The following is a 14,262-nucleotide window of genomic DNA, read 5'->3' as shown; positions in this document are numbered from 1 at the left end:
GAGATCTGATAGCTTCCCCTTGAGTAAACTAAAGAAGTGAGATCGTTTTGTTTCAGAATTTCAGTGACGTAGGTCGTGTGCTAACCTGGGTGATACTTTAACGGAGATCTTAAGATGTTTTCCGAAGGTGTGTACAGGACTCTTGGAGATTTGAGCTTTCTAAGTTGACGGTCATGTTTTTGGCACTTAATGCTTTATTGGTTGTGGCCATGATTGGAATGCAGTTATGAATTTCAAAAGAATCAGACAAGATGAGGATATGCATGTAAATGGAAGTACGAAGGCTTACAATCTTATTAACAAAAAGCTATTTGCCAATTCCAGACTCTTGAATAGAATCACTGCTTAGTTATAGCATGGCCTTTTAAATATTCATAAGCTATATCTTTGTCAAATAAGCTATTTTTCCTGACAAAACTGCCCGGTTATTCCAGCACCTGGACCCTGCTTCTAATTGTAGTCGCCACACCATCAAATATGGACTGATTTCCTGCTACCAAGTCTCTCACCTCTTGTAAAGACAGCATAACTTCTTTAACCTCATAGGATGAGCATCCTTATGACCACCAGAGACACAAGAGAGAGATCAGTTGCTCTAGCACTTCCTTCTCCCCAGCTCCACAAGGTAAGCGCTTTGACAGAAACCTCATGGAATTTTAATAAAAAGAGGACCTTTCATCCCTTGTCTAAAGAACACAGTAACAAATATTTGTAAGGCCTGTGTGGGTTGTGCTTGAAAGAAAGGTGGGGCTGGCCCAGCATCAATATCAGAAACCTGAAATAGCAAGATTAAATTAAGTTGCACAGCATTCAATAATATTGTCAAGAAACTGATTGACTTTGGAATGCTGCTATAATGAAAAGGTAGAAGAGTCCCAGTTACCAAAAGCATTGGTACTTCTTCAAAGAGCCAAAACTCCATTGAAATTACCTGTCACCACTAGTTTTTCGGTGTGCAGCTCTCGTAATTGCATCCTGTCACAGACTGAGCTCCCATCACTAGAAGCTGCCATGACTGCTGGAAGACCTTTCTGTCCGACGAACAAGAAGACAGTCAAAAGCACATTCTCATTCATACATACAACACACTGATATAGAAAAGGCTTTCCATAAAGTTATGAACAACAGGTCCTACAGCCAGTAGATCTTCAATCTTGTCTTCGCGTATGCAGCGCTCTCGAAGCACTGTAGGAAATACATGGTAATCATCTTGGAAAACGCAGTGAGCACGAGTATCTCTCAATCGCATAAGCACTCCATCCACCCTAAGCTGCACACCACTGGCATTAGAGTTCTGATGTGATGCCCATCCTGTCACATTGCGACACAAAGGCTCACTACCAATAATACAAGAGTACATTTGGGCAAGGCAATAATACTCACCCAGTAACGTAGCAGCAGAAACCAGCAGGTTGGCATAACCCTCTGCATGGCAGTTCAGACTAAAGTTACTTGGAGCAGGATGAAACATATGCCATTTCAGACCTTGAAAAATCACACATTTGTACACATTGATAGAAGAAGAGGGAATTTCAAGACAACTTACCACTTTAACTGTAAGCAGTGAAACCCCATTGTCAGATAGCTCATCCTCATAAAGAACCACCTGCACCAGATAGATAGACTGATAAATGATACCTAGAAAATTTCAGGATTTTGTTAACGTCAACACCCTTGTGCGTGACTGAGATGTTGCATTTGCTCTTGTGCATACTTGATAGCCAATTAGCCATTCACCACCAGATAAATGTACCAAAGGAAGACATTTGTACACAGAGAGCAGAGTCCCATCATTGAAAGATTATTATCAAACAGCAATGGAACTCTTAACTGTCAAAAAGCTTTTTCCAACTTGAGTAAATAAAGTAAACACTCTTTCTACCTCATCATAAAACAGAATAGGGTCCCTTGCTTGCAATGCTATAAGGTCTATGCGATCGTCACACTCTGCCCACTCCAATTTCAAACCACCTCTGCTGTCAGTGGTCTGCAAAGTAACCATTGAAAATTATGCAGATGCATGCATACATATATTTAGTACTCTCTCTCTCTTTCTCTCTCTCTCTCTCTCTCTCTCTCTCTCTCTCTCTAGGGAAAGTGGGTTGCAAGTGAATGTCGGAAAAACAAAGATGATGGCAGTCTGTACCAATCAGCCAGAACATCCCCCTGAGATCACCTTTGATGGACAGATTATTGAGTATGTCAGCACCTTCAAATACTTAGGGGTTGATATCCCGGCAGATCGCAGATTGTGGCAATGTATACACAGAAGCATGGACATTGGCTGGGGGAAGTACTACCAGTTTGAGAATGACTGCAGGCACACTGACACCAGGAACTGGAAAATTCGAAATGTATTGTTTGATGCATATGAAGTACAGACAGTATTATATGGGGGAGGCAGTATTTCAGCCTCTACATGGAATGATATTGAGAAAATGCAAAAGGCTTTCTTACGGCGACACCTTGGTGTCAAACCCACTACTCCATACTCAGTACTTCTGTTGGAAACGGGAAGATCATCTGTACAGGATGGGCAACCGACATAAGAAAATGGTTCAGCAGATGGAAAGTGGAAGCATATTTGACCATGCCGCCTGAAAAGGTCACCATGCAAGAGTTTCAACTGTCTTTACTGAGCACTTTGCAAACTCACTGGCTGACAAGTGAAAAGAGGGTAAAGCTGGAATATTACCAAGACAACATAAATCCCACATGTTGGTCTACATACATGTCCATAGAGACTCATGCTCAGCCTTATATTAGCACACCTATCCCCCTTCTATATTGCAGAAACATGTCCAATTCGTACCAGATCTCATACATTTGCAATTGAGAAGGGAGCTTGGATGCATCAGCCAGACATGCTTGAGTCTATACCCTTTGTGACATGCAGACAGTTGAGACAGAGGCACATGTGGCTTTACAGTGCCCCCGATATGCACATATCAGGGAGGACTACCAGCAAATACTGGAGGACTCCGCTTAGCTGACATCAGTTCTCTCTACTGCCTCTCCGGCCGCATTGGGATCTTTCGTCACTCGTCTTTTTACCTGGCATCAGGAACTCATAGACTCCTGACCCCTCTCCTTGAGGAGACTCTATTTTACATCGTATTGAGAGGGGTGGGATCTTTTGTCACTCGTCTTTTTACCTGGCGTCAGGAACTCATAGACTCCTGACCCCTCTCCTTGAGGAGACTCTATTTTACATCGTATTGAGACAGGTCCCATGGGTCATTTTTGGCCCCCCGAGGATGTTAATAGACTCTACTTCTACTTCTACTTCTCTCTCAGCAGACAGACTACCAACCTTCCAATTCAGTATTCACAGCTTAGGCTGGGCCACTTCAGGATTTGATCTGAACCACACAATCAGGCAAGGCATGTTAATGTATGTTGATAGGGCCTCAAAGTGATAGCTACTGTAACAAACATAAAAAAGCTTTGTTTCTAGTATCCCATTGACTCCCCTGAATAATCTGGGAATCCTCACAGCCTTATGCAGTGCTCTGGGACAGCCCTAGGTCCCTTCACATTAGCTTTTTATCAAGATGGACAGGTACAAAGAGTTCCTTGGGGAGGAAGAATTAGTCTTTTCTTGTTCATTCTTTGGAAGGATCTTTACGGAAATATTCACAAATACTAGGAACTTGCTTACTTTTATATGCTTTGCTGCAGAAAGACAAACTAGTGTCAATTACTTGCAGCTCAGGAGGGGTAGATTTTGACCTAAGAAAATCTTGCGACTTGGGTGAAGAAAAGTATAAAGAGTATCTTTATGTTGGCCTTCTCTGTCTCATTAAGTGATTGTGGTTTGACAGACTCTTTACAGGCACTACTACAACTACTTAACACAGAAGTGAGGGCATGAAGCAACACATGCACATTACTAGGTGCCGATGTTGTGAGAGACATTTTTTGAATATCCATTCTTACTTGACTTGACTTCAACAAATTTTGTTAAGTAACAAATTTTCAAATTTCCACGACTTCATCTAAATTAGAGATTTTCTTTTTCAAAGGTTTAATTTTGAGCTTAAGCTAGCAAAACTTATTGTCGAGGGATACCATCCATATCATCAGTGAGCTTAGGTTACCTTTACTTTGCTTCAAGACTATGAACTTGAGAATGGGCCACAGACACATTTTGTTTAGCATCTAACAATTAACCTACCTCATCAAAAGCTCAATCAGCAAACTCAACAAGTTTTTTTTGTCAATTTTCAATTGTTGACAAACTACAAAATCCAATCAATCAATGCCCAAAACAAGGGTCTTTTTGAGGTAAATAAATACTTCAATAGCGTATAAAGTTTGCAATCATAGCACAACAAAATCCAGTTTCAAAAATATATAATCTGTTCAAAATAAATAGATTGAACTTACCTCAACATATAGCGAATGATTTCAAAAATCTGTCTACTAACAAGTCGACAGATTCTTATCTTTCATCAAGCATCACTTGAAAACAATATTCAAGCCAATTTGTACACATGCCTAGTGTATTCAATCCAATGAAGTTATAGGTAGAAAGAGCTTGAAATTGTAAACAGTGTGCTCATATATCATTGTTGAGGAAGGGATGCCCGAATTCCCAAGTATGGGCAACCACGGATGCACAACAAAACTCTCTCCAAATAGAACAACCCAGCCCACAAGTTAATAGAGTCACTAACACATCATTAGATGTGCACAAATCATCAGACATGCATAAGCACAAACCATCACAATGTATTTTCATTCCTTGCACTGACATTTGCCAATCTTCTGCTTCCCACATTCCTCCTAATATTGATTGGCGACAAGCAAATGAATGCTTGCTTTCATTGCATCAGAAAATCACTCACAATAAAGAATCTCTCATAATTGTGAACCCATGCAAATCACCAGCCAATGATGATCGTAATGGTCTGTCAGTCATGTTATCACTGAGGAGTGAGGCAACGAACTGTTGCCCTACTCTGCTAGCTCTGTGATCTGCTCACCACCTGAGCTCTTCACAAGTGCTAGGGTCTGCTACTGCTGCTGCACCCTGTTAATGCCTTTCATCCCCCCTTGTGCCGGGATGCACATCCAGAGGCTGGACCTGCTGGCTGACCCTGTGCACCCTGCTCCTTTGCTGTCTCCTTCAGCACCTTTGCTGCACTTATAGAGCGCAACTGCTGCAGCCTGCAAGTGCTACTTCAGATTATGATGTGCCCAACAATGAGTGCTTTAGAAGGACTGAAAGCCCCCTACTTGCCCTGGGTTCAACCCAATGCACAATCTCTTTTAAAGAGCACCAGACCAAACCTCTTTAGAGATCCGCCACCCTCCATCCCCTCCAATGCTCAGTCTCAGCCTCTCCCCTCTGGGACTCCATAAACATATACTCCGCAAGCCATCCCCGCTTCACCCCCACATCAACCCTCTGTTGCAGAGCACACTTGTCAAGTCCCCCCTGCCAATAGCTTCCTTGGTAAGGACAGGTGCTCTGCCTCACCCAAGCTTATGGCTCCCTTAACTTTATGGCATGATCTAAGGACCTTACAATGTTGAATCTAACATGGATGATTGTAGGTTGTGTAGTTACCAATTACTTGTCTCATGTGCCGTAGATGTACTATCAATAATTCACTGACTCAACTCTGATCTATATACTATTGTACTTACTAGTATCTACAATGTAATTTGTATATATAATCTATATACTTATACACGTTATATTATTTATTTCTATATTATTTTTAATGTTCCTAAAGTGTCTTGTTTTTAGAAAGTCAAGACACTCGTTTCTATGGCATCGGCCAGTTGCTAAAGGCTATGCACAAGGTGAATGTCTTCACTAGTATGAGGCTACAGCCAAAATTATCACACTTTAGACAATCATAGCTTTGGCAACACATCACCAAGGGCCCATTTACCAAATGGATGTGAACTTAGCACTTTTGAATAGGGACCTCGAGGAGGAAGTCTACGAGGAGCAGCCACAATGCTTTCATTTTCCAAATCAAGAAAAAAGATATGTAAACTTCGCAAAGCATTGTCCGGGCATGAAACTGCGCTGAGAGATTGGTACCAAAGGATCAGTGACTACGTCACAAGGATCATCAGATGGATGTGCATGGCCCACAACCCGGTCATTGAGAGGGTGTGTTCTGAGCAAGAGTTAATGCAGCATATATGGCAGCCCTTGAGGTTTTCCAGCCTTCTTGGCACCTAGGCTGTTCTCCTCTGGCAGTGTGCGATTGTACCTTCAGCACACACTGTTTAGCTCTATTGAGAAGCATTCTGGCTGTAGTGTTCTGCTGTCTGTATCCAGAATCCAGATTAGTTTGTCTATTCAAGTACTTGGTAATTGTTGGAGAGAATTGAGGTCTTTTACCATCCACTCACTGCTGTGGGACCGACCTTTGGTTGCTGTCCATTCTCTGACATAACAGCACTGAATTAAATTAATTTAAATATTTGTATAAAATATATATTGTCAGATTTGTGTGAACCTAGTGATCCATGCTCTCATGAATGCAATGTGTAAGACTCACAGGTTTTGCATGATGGCCTATCATTGAATCCTGTTTCAACCAGTAAATAAAGAAATCATTCACTCATCAAACATGTGATAAGGCTCATTCATCCAATCTAAGTTCATCCAGTCCCACAAGGCAAAAGCAAACTCTTGTTTAACCAGCAGACCCACAAAATCCTCACCCAAACCTGATTACTCTGATAAGTAACCCCATATTGACTGCAAAAACATGGCCAGCTGTAAATTCCAATAGTATCCCAGGCTTTGATTCCAAGAAGCACCATTGCCTTTCCGACAATGTTCACGCTTTGGAGTGCAACTATCCACGAAAAGAGCGCTAGAACCAGGACACCTGCCATGGCGTTTCCAAAACATTGATATGCTATAACATTAATAGTTAGCACAATACCTAGCTTTGCATTCACACACATGGTCCTCCAGCTTATTAAAATGATCTTGCCTTTGCATGTTTTCTCACAATCATAGCCGAAGACCAGTGACTCTTCAATTAACAAATTGATTGGTTTGAAACTGATCTCGAAAGAAAATAGATTCACAGGCTAGGAGATAACAAACACAGTTCAGAAGAAGGAATTAGAATTGCAACTTTGGTATGTACATTCAAAGAATTGGCAGTGAAACAAGTGATATTATGAAGGTAGGAAGTAAACCTCTTGAGTGTTGCTAGATTCAAGTGTTTCATTGCCGTTGTAAGGAGTGGTAAATGTATAATCATAATCCATTATAACTTCCTGACTTGGCTTGCTGATCACCAAAACCACATTCATCAGATAAAAATGGCAAAGTTGGTAGACTATGAACTGCCAGTCGATCCCTAGGCAATAATGACACTTTGCTTTCATAGCTATGCATAGTCCAAAACCCACTAACACCTCAGGTACACTGAGTGGCATCCCTGATACTCAAATTCACCGAGAATAAATCTCACAGGCAAAAAATTCGACAGCTTGGAGACAAAAGGAACAGGGCACAATATCTCCTAACAGTTTGCAGCACCTTCGAAATTTCCACTTTGCTGCAGCAGGAACTTCAACAGGAGGTAGAGCTTCCTTCTTCCAACCACACAAGGCATCGAAGGCATTAAAATGAAGACGAATCCCAGAGGCTTCATGGAAAAGCTCCAGTGAGCTCTCACCAAATACCATCTCAGGAAGGTGTGAAGTTCCCAGCATCTTTTCCCATCTGCATTGCAAAGTCCGCAGATTATGGACAAAATCGTTTTTAAGCACTTGCATAAACTCACTCAAACCTTTTTATAAAAGAGAGCAGTAGAAAGTCTTGTCTACTAAGTCACTGACAAGTTTCTTATCTTTTACTTGCTTGAATATATCCTCGAAGATCAAAAGCAGAGAACTGTTGACGATACATGGGGAAAACAGGCCCATGAAAATGCTAATGTTTATGTGGCAGGAACGCCACATAAGGCTACTTCTGATGTCATTGCTCATCTCAACAAAGTTTGTTTGGTTTTGATTGAGAAAACCGATAGCCTGGAGGCCACCAATGTGGCATTGCTGAATGAGAAAACACACGTAGAAAAAATACTGGCTGAAGTGAAGAAACAAGGGGGACGGATACAGAAGGAGTGGAGGAAGTAGAAAAACAAGAGAGGAGTGGGAGAAAGAGAGAGCAGAGTAGTATAAACGACAGGATGCAAGCTATGGGGACAGAGACGCAGCAGCTCCAACCCTGCTTTTACTTCCGTCTGTCATCACGATGGCCACTTACCTCAGGTCTCTATAAGTCAAATAGGTGGGACAGCTTGATTGGAAATACATAGTTGCATTTCTTCTACGACTGAAGCAGCATAAAGACTGGTCAAACTAAAAAAGAGAAAGAGAGTGATAATGAAGCAGAAATTCAGTAACTTATACTATGAATTGAAGCTGATCCCTTGAGACAGTAGCTTTCACAATCCAAACGTATGGACACATACACATTGACAATCGCTTCAATAATGAACTAAAGAACAGAATGATAAACTTCTGACTGCATATAATATTCCTTTCATTCAGAATTCGGCAGAATTCGGCAACCAGAACGTTAAGTGTGGACAGTTGGTGAAATAATCTGTGATTCTTAATGTTCCGAGTTAAAGTTAAACAAATTTCCATTTTTCCTCGTTAATGAACGGTCCATAATCATTTGGACCTAGAAATCGACATTAGATCGTAAGCGCCCTAAATCCATAAAAACTTCGAAAAAGCGCAACTTGGAGGAACAATCTAAGAGCAGAAAGAATTAAGTATGACATCTAAAACTCTGTGAGTTTTCCCTAAGATGAAATCGTTTGATTACTGAACGCAAATCTTACGTACTGTTCCACAGCATGCATTTTGAGGATGGGACACTTCTTAGTTTGTATTTTCCAGCCGCAAACGACTATTCCTCGCGTGTTGGGTCCGTCAAAGAGCCGGGCACCTAAACTTCGCAGGGCAACCTGTCGCTGCTTCTCTACCTCATCATGTGGCATCTGTTCTGCCTCTCGATAATTCTTTTGGGTTCCCCGAATGCTCATCGCAGCGCTCTTCAAATTGTTCGTTCGACTGACTACCAATTCCAAAGCAAGCTTCCGTAATATACTCCTTCGAAAAACAATTATTTCATAATTTCTTTATCCATGCCAATTAACATTATGTGAAAATTAAAGGTATCTATCGTTCATTCATTAGGCCTGCCTCTCTTTCTAGGTGAAACACCCATCAAATTGGAGGCCCCTTGGTCAAAAGGAAGAAGTGTGCAAAGAGGAATAAACAAGTGCACCAACCACAAATTAACACGTGAGAGAGCATAAATAATAACAATGATTTTATTTTTCCCATCTCACCTTCACGAAGGCCTACCCATGGCAGGCCAAAAATCATACATCATGTTGAAGGTTGGTACAACAAGGCCAAAAATGGGATTGTATTCGCATCAGGAGAGACGCGTACTTAGAATGTAGCGAATGCTATGGGGTCGACATCGATGGAAGGGAAAATTTTCTAGGAAAAAAATATCCTCTCAATGAAATTTTATTTAATGATTTCCTTGACCCTAATTGACCATGGCAGCGTGGGAAAAATATTAGTATAGAAATAAAAATTATACATCAAAGACTAATTCTTGAATCTAAATTTGGCATTGAATTGGGCAAACATGGGTGTCGATTTGCATTTGGGAAAAATTTGGAATTTTTTTAAGATGTAAAGATCATGAGCCAAAGAAAGGGATGCAAAAAATATCTTTGATTGTGATAAAATTCTATTTGCTCAAAGACATATAACTAGTGTTAAGCCCGTGTGTCTAGATTTGGGTAACAAGTACAACATTCATATTGATAGCCATTTAACTTTGGTATTTTTATGTTACCAAACGAGTAGTAAGCAACTGTGTGTCTAGTTTCAGGTAATGAATAGTGTAATCAAATGGATAACCATCTCATCATTGCAAGGATTTAGGGACTACTTCATCCATCATTGTAGAAATCTTAGCTATTCACGTAGAGAGGGTACACATATGTACACTGCATGCTATTGTAAGGATAATTGAGAAGCTTATTCATTTGTACATCATTGGTGCATATAACTTGAAGCTTGTGCAATGGAGTTGAAGTTGTTTGGAAGAGTTGAGAAAGTGCTTCCTTTGGCCAAGTAAGGATTAAAAAGATGAGAGAGCCAATCTTTTTATAAATGCCATCTCTATCTTCTCAAATAGGAAAATGTAGTATCCTTCTCTAAAAAATGACAACTAGGCACATCTTGATCTAAGAATTTCTAATTTAAGACTCTAGGCAACAAGACTTCTTGGACCATGAAGAAATCCAATCAAAGAGAGGGAGCATAAATAGTCCACTGACTCATTATGAAGGTTAGATATGCAACACCAATTTAACCTTGATCAATAGCATTTTGAGTTGAGCCTCCACCATCATTTGTTTTGACCCTATTGGCCTTGGGAGAGTCAGCTTATCTCAAGCTTGAGCCTTTTCCCCCTAAGTTATTCCCTAGTGCTACAATTTAGCTGGGTTTAAGGGCCAATAGAACGGTTTTGAATGCAATTTGTTTCCTTTTGCTACTCCATGTCTCCTTTGGGTAGAAGAGATGACGGGTTCTTCATGATGCTCTACTCTCATATTTGGGCTTGGAGTCTGCGTCAAGATGGGCTTGAACTCTAACTTCTCCTCTAGTGGTAGTGAGCCAATCTTTGTCAATTGCCCCTTCTTCTTCGCGACAATTGGCTCCTCAGACATTTTATTATTGATGATATATACCAAGGTGGCCTGGGGTGACTCTAAGACCACAACTAGGCAACTTCATGAGAAATGGGGTGTCAACTAACCTGCCTCTTGAGCTTTTCAGAAGTCGTAAGTTAGGAAGGGGTCCAAGAGGTTGAAGAAAGTTGTCTTCCTTGGGGCAAATGAGGGACTGTTTGTATAGAAATGGGGATGAAGGCAAGTCCTCACTATAATAGTTTTGCCAAGCATCGGCATCTATCCTAGGAGGAATGCCATTCCCTTGATGTAAGGAACCTTTGTCAAGGTGCAACAATGCCTTATCATATCGCTTATCTTCATCATTGCTTGTATCCGTCCCTTTCGGTGAGATTTTTGGTTGGACCTAAGCTTTGCAATCTATGTGAGCATCATGAATATCTCAACCATTATAAGTAGTAAATTGACACATCCCTTACAATAATTACAATAGCAAGGGAAAAAAAGAAGGCAACTCTAGGACAAAGCTCACGAGGAATTCTCAAATGGAGCTAGGGCTTGAGAACCATAGGTAGCCTTTGTCTCTACAAGCTAATGAGGCCTCAAGGACTGCACTGCTAAGGTGTGATTTATGACTACTCCCTCTATGGAGTCATGAGAACCATAGGTAGCCTTTGTCTCTATAAGCCAATGAGGCCTTGAGGACTGCAGTGCTAAGGAGTGAATTATGACAACTCCCTCTAAGGAATGATTTTGTGATGCCACTAACCCAATTCTAGCCTAAGGATTAGATTAGGAACAAATTGTCAAATGGATAGTTAGAGATCATGCATCACTCATTGTCAAAATACTTGTTGTTGCTAAGCATTCATTGTAAGCTCAAATACTTGTTGTTGCTAAGAGTTTATTGTAAGCATTCATTGTAAGCTCGAATACTTGATGTTACTAAGAGTCCAAGGATGTGCCACAATTCTTGAACTCTAAAAGAGGCTACTAGAAAGCTAAAATCCACTCAAACCTAAGCTAAGGCCCTCGATGACCATGACAAAACTTACGATTGGCAAAATTGAAGGAAGTAGATGGGCTAGATCATCTCAAAAGATAAGGGTGTTCCAACAAGCATAGCCCATAAAAAATTTTAGAGCTAGCTTTAAGAAGCATGAGTTTAGTATGTGTGTGTGCACATGTAGATGCATGAGTGTGGGCATATATGGGTCTGTGCATTTACAAAATATACGAAATTTAGCATGGATAACTTGGGATCAAGTTGCAATAGGAATATGTTTTGTTCATGCATCAACATTTGCAATAAATCAAACCATTCAAGAAGCTTGGGTTTCTTAATATATGATCGCTTGGCCTCTAGATAAGTTTTTGGCCATCCTTGACCATCTTGGTGGTTCGTGTCTTGACTAGACTCAATTGATCATTATGGTGTCAATAGGTAGCTATGGTGGTATCTTGTTCATTTTGATAGGCTCTCCATCCTATGATTTTGGTAGCTTATCTTTGTATCGCATGGCAAATTGCACTAGGTTTGACATGGGGTTAATTAAATCAATCAAATCCATTGTCATTTCATATAGTGGTGTCATGGTTTGACAATAAATGGGTCATGGATACTCTATTGGAGCCATGGTGGCATTCTCACAATTGACCTGAGATTGATTCTTTGGAATGGTGGGGAGATAAACAATTGTAATGGAGTTCCCTTGAAGCATGTAAAGATATAGATCCTTGGGTTTTTCTTCTTATTGGGCCCTTGTGCATTCAACATGTTCTAGAAGGTATTCGTTTATCAAATTAGAGTAGCTAGTAAGTATTTGTTTAGATTACTGAATCAACCTCGTGTATTTACTAGCTCACCTTTGAGTACCTATATCCAATGGTAATGTTGTTTGCAATGGTATCGATAATCACGTACTCATTTTGTAGTTCATAAAGGAGACTAGTTGTCATGTCATGCTCTTGCAACTAGAACTCACCACTTGCCAAGGCACCCACTAGTATGTTATGTGCTATGTGGTGCTTGGATTACCTTGGCACAAGCCTAATAGTATGAAAAATATTCCCATGTTGCATATTCTAGGTTGAAGGAGAAGACATCTATTGAGTCATCTATTTTCATTCTTTGTGTTGCTTGGACTAATTGTTGTTGCTTGGCATAGGGTGGCATCTATTGCCTTGGAGTAGTCATGTTGTATAATTTATAAGATGATTTAAGGTCTTTAGGTCACCTGTGGCAGCAACACCATCCCCCACATGTGCCCTTTTTGTTGGTGCTCATATTCAATGCATTGTTTTTTTTTCCGAAGAAAGATTTGGGGGTGGTAATCTTTGTTGCTACAATTTTGAAAATAGTTTTATTGCTATAGTTTCAAAAATAGCCATGACATTTGCATTTGTAGGTGATGCACAAATGCAAAAAACTTTGACCTCACTTCATTTCATTATTTAATGCTCTTGCCCCCACAATGTTATTGGGAATGAAATTTTTCAATGCTCAACCGTGAGGTAGTCAATATAGAATGCTAGGTGAGCTTATTTGTGGGCCCCCATTATGAGGAGTAGCCATTGTGTTGAGCACATGGACAACATGCAACTCTCAATTAGATATTGGGTGACCATGAGTGGATGATGGTTAGGAGACGGCCTATTGGGTGAAGATTTTGGACCCTGGGCTAGTTGTAGATCCAAATGTCTATTTTGAGTCTAGGTGCTTCTTTTAGATCCAAGGACTAGTTTTGATCCTGGGTGGCAATACCAAGTTCAAATGCTAGAATAGATCTGCATGCAAGTTTTGGGTCCAAGTACCACTTCTAATTGTGGGTGCTAATTTTGGATTCGAGGGCCGATTTTCAAATCAACGAACCAAATTGGATAGGTAGATGTATAAGACAATTAGAATGACAATCAAGCCAATGATCAATCGAATGGTACATTGGAACTATTTAGCTCACTCAATAGGAATGAGGGCTCCCTATCCTTGCCTTTATAAAGGGGGCATCAAGCCACCATGATTAATAAAGGGATCATCATACTGTTGGGGTAAAGGGCAGTGTGCCCACCCACTTGTACAGTGCCCATGCATACTCATATATATATGATAGAGAAATAAGCTGGAGTAGCTTTTTCTCTACCACATTTTGGTGTCTCCTTACCCCTTTGTGTGTGCTCTCCTCTCTCACAACTGGTATCCGAAAACAGTGACAGCAGCTTCCTTGAACGTTTGCTGCCCTTTACAGCACTCATCTGCTGCGGCAAAAAACAGCCCCAAAAATGGTCAAAATACATCCAGCAGATCACCCTGTATGTCAACTGCAACACCAGCAAAATGGCAAGTACAATGCCCAACCAAATCAGCCCCGAGAATGCTCACAGATCAGCAATAAAATAGCCCAAAAGCACTGGCAAAACAGTCATTTTCAGGACTGAATATCTCTTTCCTGGTGGAGAATTGCACTTTATGCCGAACTGGAAAGTTGTAGTTCACAAAACATACTACAACTTTGCTTGTGGAAGCAAGTTGATTTGGTAT

The 14,262-nt window shown here is 40.6% G+C and overlaps 1 protein-coding gene across 3 annotated transcripts; it reads right to left on the bottom strand.

Moving 5' to 3' along the window:
* Window positions 1-290: 290 nt before the first annotated feature.
* Window positions 291-9,123, bottom strand: LOC147882222 (TIP41-like family protein). 3 transcript variants are annotated; one of them, XM_087401752.1, is made up of 9 exons: window positions 8,851-9,122; window positions 7,529-7,714; window positions 7,183-7,276; window positions 1,883-1,987; window positions 1,547-1,606; window positions 1,384-1,425; window positions 1,136-1,270; window positions 932-1,031; window positions 291-686 (listed from the first exon to the last, which is right to left on the bottom strand). In XM_087401752.1, exons 1-9 carry the CDS (start codon window positions 9,048-9,050, stop codon window positions 676-678), a joined length of 933 nt encoding a protein of 310 aa, XP_087257878.1. In that variant the 5' UTR covers window positions 9,051-9,122; the 3' UTR covers window positions 291-675. The 3 variants fall into 3 exon arrangements, with proteins under 3 accessions (XP_087257878.1, XP_087257880.1, XP_087257879.1); XM_087401753.1 differs by having other exon boundaries at window positions 293-775; window positions 8,851-9,119; XM_087401754.1 differs by lacking the exon at window positions 1,883-1,987 and having other exon boundaries at window positions 8,851-9,123.
* Between the last annotated feature and the right edge of the window lie 5,139 nt (window positions 9,124-14,262).

Source organism: Dipteris shenzhenensis, chromosome 30, assembly GCF_047967505.1.
Source record: "Dipteris shenzhenensis isolate YYH24624 ecotype China chromosome 30, Dip_SZ_1.0, whole genome shotgun sequence".
NCBI classification, from domain to species: domain Eukaryota; kingdom Viridiplantae; phylum Streptophyta; class Polypodiopsida; order Gleicheniales; family Dipteridaceae; genus Dipteris; species Dipteris shenzhenensis.
The sequence above is the reverse complement of the archived record's forward strand: the minus strand, read 5'-3'. Positions and strand labels throughout refer to the sequence as shown.